Raw genomic sequence first — 17,098 nt, forward strand, 5'->3', positions numbered from 1 at the left:
TTATATACAAAATACTTGTATGCTGTAATACTAATATAGTGAAGTATAAGGATACGATATAACATAATACGATATGACCAAATATTATATAATGTAATATGATACTATAATACCATATAGTATAAGTGCATAATATATTTTATATAACATATTATATTATCTGTAGCTTCTTGGAACAAATTATTCTCCCTAATTTTTAAATTACCCATAGTCTGAAGCAAACGCACCGCATTATCTAGTGTTTGTATGGATGTGAGCACAGGTGCATCCCAAAGATTCAGAACACCCACCACTTTCAAAATCTGCAGCTTTTGAAAATGTTTCAAAGATGTCACATGTCAGTCAGAGAGGGAAAATGATCGGCTTGCTAATTACAATGTTCAGGCTTGTTAGTGCTGTGTGCTCGCGTGGCTCTGCCCCTCCGCCTGCTCTCACACTCGCAGTATTCCCAGGGAAGCTACTTAAGGACAAATCCCCAGTGGGTGGAAAGTGCTTTAAACCCACGGGAGTCAAACCAAGGCGGTCCAGCTGTTGGGATTTACACCTGCAAAGTGTCTCTCCTTGGAATTTTTCAGCCGCTATCACGACCTCATTAAATAAATCCAGTGCAAAGCACTGATCCATAATTAGCACTGGGTTGGTACTGTCACTGAGATGCCAACTCTTTCAGGGTGGGTGAGTGGGGAAAATCAATGCTAATACCAGCAATCACAAAGGCGAGCAATAGGTAAGGCTGAACCCTGGAAGCACATGAATTGCTGCGTTCATGTACGGCACAGCAGGCAAACACCACAGCATTGTGACAAAAGCACATAAGGGGAAGTGGCAGTTGGGATGAAACTGGCCTTAATCATGAAGTTCAGCTGGTGCATCAGTTCTAGATCGCTACCATCCATGGTATCCAAACATTTCCACAATTGCTTTTACGGACTAAAATTATTGGGTTTGAGTATGTTAATTTAAAGGGTGAAAAGACAGTAACAAATCCAGTTATCCAAACTCTAAAAGAGCCAAAAGACCTTCTCCAAATTACTGAGCATGTGAATACAGACCTTTGCCTTGAAAATAGACGTCTGTGTATGGATTTAAAGCACACACTTGATGGGAGCAACAATGAATGTTTCTTTTTTTCTTCGTGTGCTGAAGGTTTGTTCAGATTTCGGAGGCATTTTGCTTGCTACAAAGAGCAGTTCACACCATGGTCCACCCCTCTGCCAGCACTTATTCTGCCTCATTTTTTGTTCAATATGAAATAACTCGCATTTCGACCAGCAGAACTTCTTTGCCCTCCGCGTGTGCCTGCTGCCCCCGAGATGCAGCGCACCGTGTGGGCTCTCTAAAAGATGTGGAACGTAATTTCTTGATTAATTGCCATGCATCAGCTCCAAGTTACATACAACTTCGGTAGTTAACCTTGTAACCTCCCAAAAGCAGTTCTTTGCTAAACTTTCCAAACATGTCTGTTTGTGATAAATCATTCGGCGTTTGCTAAGAGGATAAGAGTTTTGGCACCGGCTCTGTCTCTAACGCACATGGGTGAGAATAGCAAGTTGCTGCAAGCTATCAGAACCAGCTTTCTGATTTGGGGTGGGTACTCAAACAGAGTTTTCAAGAGTCCTTCTGTGTAAATGATTTGGTCTTCATAAGAATATCTAAGGAAGGTAACACGGAAGATGGAATTTCTCTCTCCCAAGACACTTGCCCCCTCTCAAGTGGAAGAGCTCGAGAAGAAGCCAACGGGCCTTGTGAAGCTCTGGCGCTGGGGGGGCTTTCTGCAGCTGAGCACCCCACACCGCCTCCTCTTCCCTTACCTAAGGTAGTTTCTTATAGACTGAAGAGCAAATTTTCAACCCTCCAAACTCCAACAAACCGAGGCTAGACCTTGTGAATAAAGCTATGCCTTCAGCAGCATCACCGAAAAAATCTGAATTTGTAAGGCTTCTGGGAAGCGAGGATACTCGCTCCGGTTCCAGGTGGAGAAGATGGGAGGAAAGCAGATAAAAATGCTGCCACCATCAGCTGCGTTATATTTTAAACACCTTAAACACCTGCCACTATGTTTTTGCAACCTTGCTCAGTGCATAAGGCTTCTGGCCTGACCTTGAAGTAGCCAGGTGATGTTAATGAGAGGAGCACCCAGATAAAGACCAGACCACTTACCGCTGAAGATACTGACTGTAAAAATTAGATCTGAGTTACACCTGTGCGAATCGCAGAGCCGCAGCAGCCTGGTCTCCGCTGCTGAAGCATACGTCTGGAATAATTCCAGTGAAATACCAGAATCAAAATGCACATATGCAAAATGTATGCAGCTTATCTTCAATTAATTAAAACTGATTCTGAGCAGTGTATCTGGAAAAATCACAAACAAAAACCTCCCTATCCTACTAAGTGTCTCCTCATTTCCCTGTATCTCTGAGGCAGGACTCAACCTACAACAACAACAAAAAAATATCCCCTAACTATTTCTAGAAACATTTCATACTATGCCAGTTGGCCAACATACTTAAATAACCAACCAACCAACATATTTATTTAACATTCAGCAGATGGACATGATATGAACATCGTGGTTTTCAGTCGTAGTTTTATAACTACTAGATTTTTTCAATGCCAAGATTGAAACAGGTTCAGAAGGTAAACACATCTCTTCATCTCTTAACTTCTGGCCTAGCATGCATTAACTTTCAATGACATTTACACACATCTTGTGATGACCCTTCCAGGGTGCTCTCAGAGTTGCTTCCCAACATTTATTCCTGCTCCTGGACGGATACCGCCCTCAAACATGATCCCTGTGTGGGTCTCAGTGGACTTGGCGTGCCAGCCGAGGAGGTGTAGCCCCAGCTGGGGTTGGGATGGATGCTGTGGTGGAATGGCATCACCTCCCAGCTTAGCAGAGCTGTGCCAGAGCCCGGTGGGGCCGGGAAATGCCTCTCCTTAAGCAGCAGAGAGCACTTCAGGGCTGCAAAAGTGAGGTGCCAAACCAGCAGACCCCCAGCTGGTGCAAATTTCCAGAGCTTCATAACTTTCTCTAGGGTGGAATACGTCCCAATAAATTTTGCTTTGCGACGATGATGTGGATGGTGACAACCCCAGCTCAGATCAGAGCCCCACTGTGCAGAGGAGAGCATGAAAGTCTGGGGCATTTGAAATCTAAAGCTCTACATTCTTTTCAAAACTACTTTTCTTTGGGAGATTTTGTAACTCTACAAAGCTGGGGCAGAGGAACAGTGCCTGTGTTTAAGCAGAAGTAAAACAGCTGGTAAAGACACTTGAAAAAAAGATTAACAACAACATTATAAATGCATTTTTGAAGAAACATTTAAAGTTACTGTGCAATAAACTGAGCAGAATGTCATAGAATGTCAAACTGGGCACAGTAAAAATAAATGTTATTCCCAAGGAAAATAAAAAGACTGCATATTTATGTAACATTCAGCAGATGGACATGATATTAATACAGGGGTTTTCAGTTGTACTTTTATAGCTACTAGATTTTCTTGCCTAACTTGGCAACCCAAGGCACCATTTGAGTTTTGGATTTGGACAATACTGCAACAGATGTCCAGACCAATAAAATAAATTCCTAAAGGGCTATGCTTAATTTGTGTAATTGATCAATTTTTGTTACATGGGCCTCAGTTCACCAGCATGTAACTGCCTTCCAGATTAGCTCAGCAGTAGGGATTTCATTCCATATGTTACAATGGTTTATTGGCGCTTTTGACGACACTGCTGATTCAGCAGCGCTGGTGGAGACACCTGTTGGCAACGATAACGAAATAAAACCACGGATACCGGGGCAAGGACCGGCACAAAAGCTTTCGGGTGGCTTGTAAACATCACAGGGGCACAGGCTCCTGCACTCCAACGTGTTTGCCCGAGATGAACGGGGAGTACACCAGCACCTCTCCCATGCCATCAGTGCAGCAGAGTCAGAGAAGGTGACTCCGCCTCTTCTATAAAAAGTAATAAGTGCTCTAAAACATAGAGGACAGATAAATGTTGAAAAATGATATCAATAAAAATTTTGTAGTACATTTCCTCTAATACAAAATGTCAGTGATTTACTCCTTCCCAATACAGGTTTAATTGATTCAAATAGCATCAGTAGTAATTAAAATATGGATTCTGAGGCACAACTGTTAGCTCTCATCACTCACCTATTAAACTTGCCATAGATGCTGTGTTAATTATCTTCCCATATCCTTGATTCAGCATAATGCGGCCTGCAGCCTGTGACAGAAATTAAAGGAAAGACCAGTGACCCTTTTTGTGATTGTGCTAATAATGACATGATAATAAATTAGTCTTCACTTTTCAGAAGAGTTTATGTGCGAAGAAATTTTTTTTTAAGCACTTGATATAAAAACTTGGTATAAAAATGGCTGATGCAGGAAAAATCCCATTGCCATTTCACACCCTCTTCATTGTTGGCAATACTTTTTCAAAATAATCACTGGTGTTGGGAATGGCCCCCCCAAAGCTTGCTGGTTTTCAGGAATTGTCGTGTAGCTACCCTCCCCAAAATCTGGCCGTTCTTCAATGCCTGGGCTTGGGCAGCCAGTAAGTACCAGCTGCTTTTGAAAATATTGACCAAAATCGGTAACTGATATAACGCAAACCTCTTCTTCATTCCATCAAAACTAGGACCAATTTTCTTGTGATAATTAGTAATAAAGTGTTATTAAATCTTGGTAAAGGAAATGCTTAGAAAATTATCACCCATTTGCCAAACAAATCAGCACGGCATTTGACGCTTACTTGGCAGCACAAAAATAATCCTCGCAAATTAACATTGAAAGTTTTGTCCCATTCTTCTAGGGAAGTATCTTCACTTGCAGAGTTCATGTTGATCCCCACATTGTTGCACGCGATATGAACCGTGCCCCAGCGCGCCACGATTGTATCCACCATCCTTTGCACATCCTCAGGGTTGCTTACGTCTGCTGCCAGGGCGATGCTTTTAATCCCTGCGGTAAAAGGAGAGTGATAAAGTCAGAACAGGTATATCCAGAGAAAGGAGAAGAAAAAAAAAAAAAATCTATCTTATGATTATTTATTAGGTCATATATATATGTATTTTATGCATATATGTATGTGCCACCTTAATTCAGTGCTCCACAAATTATAGCAAAATGTGTGTTTGCTATTGTAATACCGCTATTAAAGTTGCTAACTGGTGCGGGGTTTGCTTGTTGGAGGCAAACGTGAAGCTGAGGTAGGAGAGCGGAGTTTGCCACTCCACCAGGACGAAGCTTTGAACACTGCACCATCTTCTGTCCGAACCCTCAACTGCAGCTTCCCCGCCCGGGAGCCGCTCCACGGGGAGCGTGGCTCGTGGGTGGATGGCTACAGCTCAGGAAGACGAGAAAGCAGAAGACTCTTTCATTTTCTCAGATGTACTTGGTTTTTATGCCAGTCCCCCCCAAGACGCCGCAGAAATCAAACCAAGGATGTGTCAAAAAGTGCTTTCTAAATGAACTACAGCATCCCGACAGCTGGGAGCCTCAGACAAAACCAAACCGCTTTTAGGTGGGAGCTAACTGGGAATGTCTGCAGGTTCCCAGGTATGGTAGTCACGGTGCCTGGCCTTATTTATTGCAAATCACACTGCCAGAACAACAAAAACTTTCAGAGAGGTTTACTGGATTCAAATCGTGCAAAAGTTACTTTTTTTCCTAGAAGAATCCAGGCATTGACTTTTGCACCAGTGCTGATCTGTAAATAGCTTCATTTAATTTACTATCAAAATCAGCTTTAAATACCCTTATTATTAAACAAAATGAACCTACCGAGGCACCTGATGCCAATGGGATTCTACACATCCTGAAAGTCAAACAAGGGGACCCAGTGAGGCTGTGGTGAAATGGGTCTTAACTCCCGATGAGGGGGCAGCCACTGGGGTTGGACCATAGATCAGCAGTCTGCAAGCAAACAGGGTGCAGGCAGGAAGCTACAGCTGTTAAAGCATGATTTTTTTACTTCTATTTAAACGGAAAAAATACCCCCCATTCCCTCTTCCAGATCATTCTAATAAAAGATTTAAAAGAAGCCTCAAACCTATCCTAGGAGAAGACTCTCCCAAAATGAAGCTTTGAGATGGAGACTTTTAGGAAAGCAAGGCAAAATAACAACTGCCCAGTGATGCCTGCAGAAAATGACAGGAAAGAGGCTTTTGAATAGAAAGGCTCCTCTTGATCTCCAGTGCTTCGAGGAACCTGCAAGAGAACACTCCCTGAGGTGATGCTGGTCTGGAGTGCCAGGTCATGAGGATGTCCCCTCTGGCCTTCTGCTATGCCACGGTCCCCTTGCTTTCCACGGCAGAGAAAAGGGCAGACCCATAACCCATCCAACTACAAAAATCAATGCACATTCTGCCACAAAACAGGACCTCTTATTTTATTGCAGGTTTTATGCTAAATATGCTGAAAGAATACAAATAGCCAGACAGCCCCAGTTGCTCCTCCTAATTGTTATCAAGATGTGTAACGCACAGGGAGTGGCTGCAATCTTTTTTATTCAATTTACAGACAAAATGGGTGCAAGCATGTTACTAATGGTAACAGAGTGAAGCTCTTCACCTGCCCGCCACCTCTCACCTCAATTATGGCTTCATCTTCTACAATAGTTCATAAAAACAAGACAAAAGGTGCCACGTGTGAGTGTCTAGCGAAGAAGCAGTGAAGGCATGCTTACTTCAAACCAGAGTCCCATACTTCACCTTAATCAATTCAGCTGATAACCATGCACTCTGAGAAAGGGAAGAAAAACCACTTTCTCCCTCTCTACTGTTCCCCCAAACCGTCTGTTAAAAAATAAATAAAAATTAAAATAAAAATTAAAATAAACTATGGAAAAATAGCTTGAAATCTGTAGTCCCAACCACAGGTAAGACACCCAACACATGTCCACACTGCTACATGCATGACGGTGCCAGCGCATCTCTACAGTCCTCAGTTTAGTGATGTGGTGCTCATGGAGGGAGTTTTGTGGTGAGGGTGGCAGGAGAGGAGCCCAGTGGCTCCATGCTGGAGAGACATCAATGTGCCGAATCTGCCCAAGGTGCCCTTCTACAGCGGACATGCACACTGCCCCCCTGCCACGGGCTTCGTCTCTGGTCTCTCAGTATAAGTGGAAGTAATACATTGCATATAGACAAGCAGATCAGAAGTGACATTGTGGGGAAGACATTTGCATAGTTTATGGTGAAAATGCACATTTTAAAAATCCCATCAGACTAATTCTTGCCTTAAGGTACAGGCAGTAATTCCCCCTGAAGACAGAGGGGTATGTAGCGGAAGGTAACCCTTAGGATTTTTTGGTTACGTTTCATCAGTTTTGGTTGTTCTGTCAGGCTCCATTAGCAACTGTTGAAAAAGGTATTCATGCAGGATCTAAAAACAAAGACTCCTGTAGCCAAGGGAGATAAACCAGAGCTGTCTAACAATGCTGAAACTGAGATCACAGAGGTTCTGATGTTTAAAACTCATCATGAAATGATGGCACCATCCCAAAAGACAGTAAAGGGCTCCTTGGTATAAGAAGCAAAGTAGGTTTAAGAAAGAGAAGTAAGACGTTTTGAAAAAGTATCATTATGGGAATGACTTTGGGCACTGCGTTTCCATCTTTCGGTTAGAGATCCACAGGCAAAGAGGAGAAAAAAAAAACCCACATCTTCTTTGTGCTTATTATAGCAGGAAAAATATCTAGTAATACTACGATTGCTTCAATTTACTCATGTGAACATTTTGAGAGTAAAGCTAGCTGAACCTTTTTGTCAAAATTTATTTCCAACAGAGTATGTTACTTCTTTGAAGCCAAAATGTTTCATAGAAACATATTGATTTCAACAAAAGTTTTCAAGGGAAAGCTTCTGAGGTCCAGGCTAGACTCTCTGGTTACCTCTGGAGAGAAAGAGATTGAAAACCTGACCTTTGCAGATCCTTTCCAAAAACAGGCATTTGGATATAACTCCCTTTCATAAAAGCATTACAAAGTTTGGGGTTTGTTCCAACAAGGAATGACAATAAATTTGAAAGCTCAAAAACCACCATGAGGTGGAATAGATGTGCCCTGACCAGCTGCACTGGTCAAGTTGATAGAGAACACTTGACCTCAAAGGATATAGATGTGTAAAGACTGACAAGCGAGATTTTCTTTACTGTAGCCTGCAATAATATTTGCTATGCCTCATGACCTCTTCTACTGCATTTTGTAACACTTTCCCACCTCCTCCGGGCTTGCAGCCCACTGGTAAAGGAGCAGAGATGTAGGGCAGCCATTGAAGGATGGATGATCAAACTCCTACTGAAAATGCCCTGGAGATAAGTTAAGTTAGCTTTCAAATAGGCTGTTGGCATCCAAAGTCTCCTGGCTCTATCAAGTACCCCATTTCTGTCTGAATAGCTCTACTTGATATGCAGGATCTCACTGTGAAAACAATGTCCAAAAGGCAGTCAACTTGCAGGGCACAGCTACTTTATGCCAAGACCATATGGCTTCAGTGCATAAGAGAATGAAAAGCTTCAGGGAAGGAGGGACTGGATGACTCAAGAATTTGTAATAGGAACTGCATGTTACCTGGGATCAGACCAGCAATCAAACTTCAACCATTACACTGACACGCAGTGCAACTTGTGTCTTGCTTACTAGAGCTGGGATGGTACAGACTGAGACTTTTTGTTTAAGCTCTTCTCTGTGGAGGCTCAGGATGGTCTTAAAACCAACACTGAACCATTCCTTGCCCCTTCCTCAGGAAGTTGATTGAGACTGGGCGATAGAAATAGATCTGCAGGGGCTGGTTGTGCTGGAGAATATGGTTTCCAATGGCCCTTTCTGAAGTCAGAGTGGAAACAAATACTGGTGACTTTATCCAAATGGGAATGGGAAAATTTCCTGGGTAAAGCTCTGTCTTTAGGGGCAATGAAGTACTGAACTTTGAAGAAGGCTCTTCTGTAATCTCACAAAAAGAATTATAAAGTGAGTAACACTTCCTTTCTTTTCTCATTAAAATTATATTTCCAGTTTTCTTTTTCCCCTTTACAATTGCAGTTTAGAATGACTCTAGGGGGAAATTCAATTTTATGTTACCTTTTCTGTTTTTACTGCTAAAATAGAAGTGGCTTGTAGAGGATTTTACCTCTTATTTGGGATTTTAGTGATTATGCCTATTAGTATTTTGTTCCTATATCTGATCTTGCATGTTTGAAAGAACTATAGCTGAGGGTTTCAAAAATGACTTTGCTTCAGTTTGAGGGCACAATGAGAGATTTAGGTGGACAATACCTCCACCCTGTTTTGGTGTTCCGGCTCCTGGTCCAGACGTTAGGTATGGAAGAGGTGCCAGGGAGGCAGTATGCGCTAACGAGTTTGTAGGCCATGTCTGTCATCAAACCTTAGTAAAGCCTGAGGTGCCTTGGCTGCTGCACAATCTAGTCTGAGGAACATCAGGGCTGGATGAAAGAGAATTGTACTGCAGAGAAAGGGTCAGGTTTGAACAAGGAAAGCAGCCCTTTAGAGCACTCATCACCATGTCTTGTACAGCAGGACCTGCAGGTCAATCCCGTGCTTACCTTTGAGGCTGAGCTCACACACCACTGCTTCTGCCTTTCCAAGGACCAGATCCACAACGGCTACTTTAGCACCGGCTTCCCCCAGCGCATGAGCAAAGGCTCTTCCAATTCCCTGCCCTCCGCCTGTGACATAGGCCACCTTGCCATCCAAACACAGCCGGTCAAGGATGCGGCGCCTGTTGTGACCCCAGAAGACGTCATCCCTCACCACTTCCTTCTAAAACAAACACATATACACATTACACAATAAGGTGCGAAGCTCAGTAACGTGATAGCTATGAAGGACTCTGTCTGTAAGCATGAGGTGAACGTGAGATCCGTGTCATCTTGGCCTATTATTTAATACAAAAGCTATGACTAATTCAAGCCAAAAAGCACCCTGATTCCCACAGATATCAGTCTCAATAGAAGCACTAAGGTGCAAGGCAACAGAGAAGAAGGGCTGTGGTTTGGGGAGATGCACTGGCCACTCCACTCACATACGAGCAGGGTATGGTATTTCCTGACCCTGCTTCCCAGAAGAGATGGGTCTAGTACAATGTCTTAGATGATGACTGATTAAGTCTTCCAGTTATTTCACCCCCAGGGCCCAATCCTGCCTTCAGGCTCGACCGGCTCCAGGAAGGCACAGAGGCTGAAAGCAAGTTTCCAAAGGAAGGATTTGGCTCGAGTGGAGTGCAATCAAAATATCTTCACAAGGCTGGTGCACAAATAAAGATATCAGCCAATAACTTAAACCAAGCTGTCATCTGATCAGCTGCCATACATCACTTCCCCCTGACTGGAATCAAAGTGGAAAATACAAGATGTTTAAAATATTTGGTTTGAAATGCCAGGAATTGCCAGTGGGTATAGCTTCGGGAGCACTCAGAAACTGCAAAACAATCAAGGTGTTTGGGTCTGGATTTACCGAGTTCGGCAATTATGATTCCAGATGGGAATTTCATTACAGCTGGATGATGCCCACCACATAAAATGGAGAAAAATAAAAGCACCATCTTTTCTGCAGGACCAGTGAAATCTAGGGCCATGAAAATATTCAACTCAGAGAGCACAGGAGGGCATCACGTGCTGCCTTTGGGCAAAAATAGAGCTACTTCAGAAATACTGTGGTTCATTACAGCTGGGCCCCAGCTCCGCTGCGCAGGCAGATACCCGGCGAGCAGCACACCAGCCGCTCCGGGAATTTATCACAGCACCAGCATGGCTGATGCAAAAGGCTTTGCAAGGAGTCAGCATTGAACAGCTTTAGTGTAGCCGTGGACTAGTGAGGCTAATACGTGCCTAGCCCTAAGCTGGTAAATCCATGCTGCACAGCATCATGGCATGACAGAATGAGAGTTTGGGCTCTCGCCACCAAACCCCTGGAAATAATTTTGTCACTGTGCTCAGTACAGACAAAATTTTCCCAGAATTGCTCACAGAGAGAAAATACACACCTTGGATTCAATCACTGCGTCTGGAGGTGCAGGGTTCCTTCGAATGATGCTCAGTCCACTGTGCACAGGTAAAATTATCTGCAAACGGAACACATACACACATCCTTCTCAACTGCTTTGTCCCTGGCTTTCCATCACCCAGGTTCCACTGATCTGAAGGACAGTCCGTCCTTCCTTCCTTCGTCCATGGCAGTTTTTCTCCTACTCCTATTTTTTCGCTGAAATTCCTTCCAACACAAATATGTCAGGCATTTGTATTTGTTCACATGCCTCTTCCAAACTCACGGCTTCCACAAATGCCAGGAAAAAATGCAATTTTGTCTCTTTCTAAATCAATGCCAGCTGCTGAGGTTCCTGGGTTTCCATTGCCTGGCTAATGCTGTCATGAGGCTATTCCTGTCTTCTTCTTGGAGCTCAGCAAACTGTAATAGCAACACTTCGGTGTTCTTCAGCATTTGATAGAACATCTGTCCTGCACCCATGGCTGAACGTCAGGGGGTTTTGCCACCTACCTTCTCTGATACCATTATCACACTTTAGTGAAAGCTGTTGGAGATTCAACACCAATATCAAAACATTAGAACATTAGATGTGGAAATAACATGCTGTTTACTTGCACTGAATAGCTAACAGGAAGATTCAGGACATGGAAAATTGTCATTAATTTATCCTCTTCTACAAAGAAAAGCTGTTGCTACTGATACGTTGATGACAGAATAAATACAGAGTCACAGGAGGCACCTTGAGAGGCCATCTGAGCTGCAGATAGACAAGGACCTTAAGCCTCTGTGGCACATACCAAAACCTCCTGGGCAGGAGCTATGGCAGGGAGGTAGCAGACCTCGCCTGTCCCACCACAGCACTGGCCTGGTGATGCAAGAGGGCAGGCGGAGGTCCGGCCATCCTCGGTGGCTCTCCCAGCCACAGCAGTCCCTCTGCCACCCCAGCGCAGCCCTGGCATGAGAACGAGCTTCACAAGCTGGTGGCTGCTGCCCCGGGGAAGAGCCATTCACACCTGCTTTTAAAGCCGTGGAGGATATTTGTCTAATTGTGCCTCTAAAACCACAGCATATAGTTTATGCATCCTATTACAATTTTTTTTCCTCCTGCTGGAGTAGGACTTTGTTGACTGCTGTTGGGCTGGTGATGCTCTACGGCCTCCGAAGCCTTTAAAGCAGAGCGGCAGTTCCTTGGTTGTGCTGTAGAGCTGATTATTCACTCTTAAGTGCTCCACTTTTATCTTTCCTTTAACACTGTGCATGATGTAGACAGAGAGTAGGGACCATTTCTGAATATAGAAAGTCATACACAGAGCTCAAGTGAGGTGAATTATAATAAAATTTGAGTTCATTTTAGGTCCCCTGGATAATGGCACCAACAAAAGAAACATTTTAAAGAGTACTTTGCAAATTCCATAGATACCATACCACGGGCACCTTAAACAATTGCATTGCACAAACCTGCTGAACACGAGGATCTGAATTAATCACTGTATTCAATTTTCTGACAGCTAGTACATTTTCATCAGATATGTTCTCCAGGTAGACTTGTCCTTTCATGAGTGTATTCTCTACACAGATCACTCCATCCATTCTCAGCAAGTGGTTATCCATCACAAAGCTGTAGTAGTTAACAGCATTTCTTTGATCAGCATCAATAAAGACTACATCAAAGTGCTCGTCCTCAGCATGCAATGCCTGGAAAAAAATATGTTGGAGAAAACACTAATTATTTACCTGCAAACTTAAAGTCTTGCCACTAAATTGTCCTTCATACAAACCCCAAACCAGAGGAAACCCTGTTCTTCTAAAGTGACGTTGCAAGAACTAGTTCTGGAGATCTTGGGAGGTTTCCATGCTTTGCAAATAATTCTTCAGCAACACTGGTGCCCAAAACTCCGAACGCCTCAAAGAAAATCAGGGCATAAAAGAAGATGGCTCATCCCAGCTTGTGGTGTTGAGACTCACAGCAGTAACATCTGCATATCTAGAGTCAAAGGGAATGGATCCATCAGGGTAACGGAGAGGACTGGCATCAAACCCTGCGGCTGAGGTGCTGCAATAAGTTATCTCTTCTCAAAAGAGTAACTATCAGCAAACTGAAGAGTGGCAATTATATCAATCTTTGGGAAAAAAAGAGGCAGAAGGCTGATCCTGGGAATTGCAAACTAGTGAGTCCCACTTCAGTAGCAGGCAAATGGTTGAAATCCCAATTAATAATAGAATTATAAAGAACATAAAAGAACAGGTCATGATAGAGATAAAGCAGCACAGCTCCTATGAAGGAAAATGATGTTTCTTTAATCTAAAAAAATGCTTTGGATGGCTCAGCAACAGAGAGGATAAAAGAGAACTGGCTGCTCTCATCTAATTGGATTTTCAGAAATGTGGCACACCTTCCCTCCAAGCAGGCTGCTGATGATAATGTATAAAAGTGTTGATGGATGACCAGATGGGAGCCTTTACAGCCTTCTCCTGTGGCAGTTAATGCACTCGCTGCCCAAGAGGCTGCTATGGAATATTTCAGATTCCATCTGGGAGTATTTAACTGCATCTGTGTGCAGTTGAATGAAACAACGGCTCATCCACCTATCTCGGCAAGCAGAAATGCTTTCAAGTCTTGGCATTTCAAGTGAAAAGAGAAACAATTATGTTTTCCAGAACTCACTGTTTCTACCACAACTTTTAACAGCACTTCTTGCGTCCAGATTTCCCTTTTGTGTTTGGAGACATTGTGCACAATGAGTGATGAGCGATCCCCTGAGATATACGAGAGAAAGCATCAATAACAAATGGCAAGAGAACGTGAAAAACTAATTTGTTTTCGGGAGTGAGGTTGATGGCTCCCAAACAGAGATTTCAGGAGCCTTTCTGAAGCAGAGAGCCCGTCACTCAGATGAGGAAATAGCAGGCACTGGAACATTCAAGCTCTGAATTACTCTATTGTGCAAACTGGTGTCATTGTGAGGTTGTTAAGTGGTTAAGAAATTAAGCCTGCTTGAGAGCCTGGATAGTCACACTTAACTGCAGATTCTTGATAGCACAGCAGCTCTGCCAAAAGCATTCGTGAATCCACATTCAGGTACTACACTATAATGAAAGAAGACCTTAAGACCAAATATATGCTTGTTTATGATAAACGTAGCAGAAAATGGGACATCTGGTTTCCTGGCATTCATCTTTTAATTTCATGACCAGTAAGAATTTTTTTCCCTGGTTACTTCTTGAGCTGTACTGGGGGACGCATCAAGAACATTTTTGCTACTGTGGAAGAGTATCTGTGGCGGGTTGACCTTGGCTGGATGCCAGGTGCCCATCAAGCCGCTCCATCAATCCCCTGCTCAGCAGGACAGGGAGGGGAGAAAAAAAGATGGAAAAAACTTGTGGGTCAACATAAAGGTAGTCCAATAAAGCAAAAGAAAAGGCTGTGCATGGAAGCAAAGGAAAATGAAAGATATCTGCTTACTTCCCATCAGCAGGCGATGTCCAGCCACTTCCCAGGAAGTAGGGTTTCAGTACACTTGGCAGTTGCTCCATAAGACAAATGTCATAATGACAAATGCCCCACCTGCCTTTCTCTCAGCTTTTATTGCTGAGCACATGTCACATGGGCTATCCCTTTGGTCAGTTTGGGTCAGCTGTCCTGGCTATCTTCGCTCCCAAGGTCTTGCCCACCCCCAGCCTATTGGTGAAGGGGAATGTCGGAGAAGCAGCCTCAATACTGTGCGAGCACTGCTCAGCAGGAGCCGAAACACTGGTGTGTTAGGAACACCTTTCTAGCTACCAATACAAAGCACAGCAATATGAGGGCTGTTATGGGGAAAACTGACTACTTCTCAGCCAGCCCCAACGCATCATCTTATATCGGGTTGCAACCCAGCCAGTCCATCCAATGTAGATACCTCAGGAAGGGTCAAAAGATGAAAACTGGAAGGAGGACTCTATCGAGAAGAGAGGTTATAGGTCTCATTCCCTGGAGAGAAGAGCCAAAGCCAAATTCAAGAAATTATCATGACTTATTGCTACTTTCTATCTTGTAACTTTCCCGGGTGGAGGAGGTGGGGGACAGACATTCAGAAGCAGATGTGGCCATCTCTGAACATATGTTGCTACTGCTTCTTGGTATGGCTCCCTAATGAAAAAGAATCTAACTTTTATGCATTGACTTCATTAGGTCCATATGGAGTTGTGTAGCTCTTTGGACATTAGCTGGACTTCTCATTTCAGCCCTCTTTCTGTACTGTCTGCCTGCTGACAGCTTATCTCCTTATCTGTCTTCTGATACACATAAACCACCTTTTAACTTCACAGCTTTCATCCCAGGAGGGTGCCTGTGTTGTATGAGTATCCAGCACATGCCTGTTTTGTCCTTGCACTTTGTCCTTGCACTGCCTGGGTGTACAAGGCCACCATTTGGAAAGCATTTCTCTTCTGCCAGTTCATCAAGTCCTGAATGGCCAAGCATGAAGGTCAGTTGGGCACCCTTCATTTTTCTGGATACCTAGTACTAGACACCTATATGGAAATTCCTGAATCACTGCCTTGGAGTTTATACTGCAACTTTGCCATCATTTGAGCTTCTTGGTTCCACAGGTCCAAGACTGCTGTTGGGTTTTCCATGTTTAGTTGGAAACATCTCCAAGCCTGTAAGAGGAATCCATGAAATTCCTTGAACCAGCTTTGCCTCTGGAGCAGCCTCTACACAAAAGGAGAACAGCCACAGGAATGGGAAAAGTGCTCTGTTTTCTGGAGCTCCGTGGCTATCAAGCACTGGACAGGTGGTCACTGTGGCCAGGGTACCACACTGGAGAGGGCTTCCTGACTGCCAGCACCTGCTGCTGAACGAAGAGAGCCAAAAAGAAAAAGCTGCCCTACCGGCAGCTCTGACTGTGGAGCTAATGACCGGAAATGTTGGTGAAATGATGGAGATGAGTGCTTGCTGCTTTCCCTTTCAAAATGGATGAGGGGTTGAAGAGGAGGGATTGACTACCCTTCTCCTCCCAGAGTAGACTGGGCCAGGACCTGCCTGGGACCTCACAGCACGCTGGAGATGTCTTTGTCCTTTGCTAGGGGAGAGGCAGAGCCCAAACGTCTCCAACTGTGAGGAAAGCTGAGATCCAGAAGGAAATAATCTGCCTGCAAAATATCCCGCTGAAACTAATTTCCTGAATGTTTACAGTGCAATCCCAGCTTCTTGCTACAGAGGCATCATAGATGGTAACAGATGGCAACAAGAAGTGTCTTAATTCAGAGCAAACTTGGCTAAAATTAATGCTTTTGCTTACAGTGAGTCATTAACTTCCTTTGGGATTAAAAAAGAAAAAGAAGAAACCAACTTATAGCACTGCTTCACATAGAGAAGATGCACCAAAAGCGAGCACAAGAAAGGGCACAGCGGCACTGTTGACGAATACGGCAAAAGATCAGGGAGAGGACATCCAAATAAAAACACGAATGAATCTTCTGCCAAAGCTGAGACAAAACCTGGTTGGAGTCCTGATCAGAGACAACACTGTCTCATAAGGCACATACAAACTCAATCAGAAGAAAATGACTGTCCAGTTCCTTTGATATGGATCATGCAGTCAGCATATTTGTAATAAAGATGTACACAAAACTTATTACCTTCCATCTGCCTTGTTCTTGACCTAAAAGTAATAGCTATCCATCCTGAGGGTACATAGAATACATGAAAAAGTACAGCTTCCTTTTAAAACACCATTAGAATATTTTACTGTATGTGGACATACACTCTTGTTACTCCTAAATGCTATTCTATTGAGTACAGTTTATATTCACCGGCAAAGCTAAATCTCTAGGGAAGCTAGAGAGGGAATGCAATTTCTAGTAATAACAGCTCACAACAGTGAATACTATCCACTTATCCCCACAATTTCCAGCTATTTTGGACTCCTTTCTGAATTAACCTTTCATATCAAAAGGAGCAATTCCGCACACTAGAGACTCCGACACAATTTCATGCATAATTTATTCACTCAGTTCAACATTAAACGCAGAGTCCTTGACTTTGTCAAGGTGGATTCTGTTGGCAGACTTCACAAGCAGCAAAACAGGAGAAATG

General features: G+C 43.5%; 1 protein-coding gene across 1 annotated transcript in view; it reads right to left on the minus strand.

Moving 5' to 3' along the window:
- The window catches only part of LOC104331382 (uncharacterized), a 38,074-nt gene that overhangs the window by 6,862 nt on the left and 14,114 nt on the right, over window positions 1-17,098 (minus strand). Inside the window, exons 5-9 of the mRNA XM_075432446.1 lie at window positions 12,478-12,714; window positions 11,018-11,095; window positions 9,579-9,795; window positions 4,768-4,976; window positions 4,167-4,239 (exon numbers count right to left, since the gene is read on the minus strand). Coding sequence (XP_075288561.1) covers window positions 4,167-4,239; window positions 4,768-4,976; window positions 9,579-9,795; window positions 11,018-11,095; window positions 12,478-12,714 — 814 coding nt within the window. The remainder of the gene's footprint in view (window positions 1-4,166; window positions 4,240-4,767; window positions 4,977-9,578; window positions 9,796-11,017; window positions 11,096-12,477; window positions 12,715-17,098) is intronic.

The sequence above is a fragment of the Opisthocomus hoazin genome, chromosome 11 (genome assembly GCF_030867145.1).
Source record: "Opisthocomus hoazin isolate bOpiHoa1 chromosome 11, bOpiHoa1.hap1, whole genome shotgun sequence".
NCBI classification, from domain to species: Eukaryota; Metazoa; Chordata; class Aves; order Opisthocomiformes; family Opisthocomidae; genus Opisthocomus; species Opisthocomus hoazin.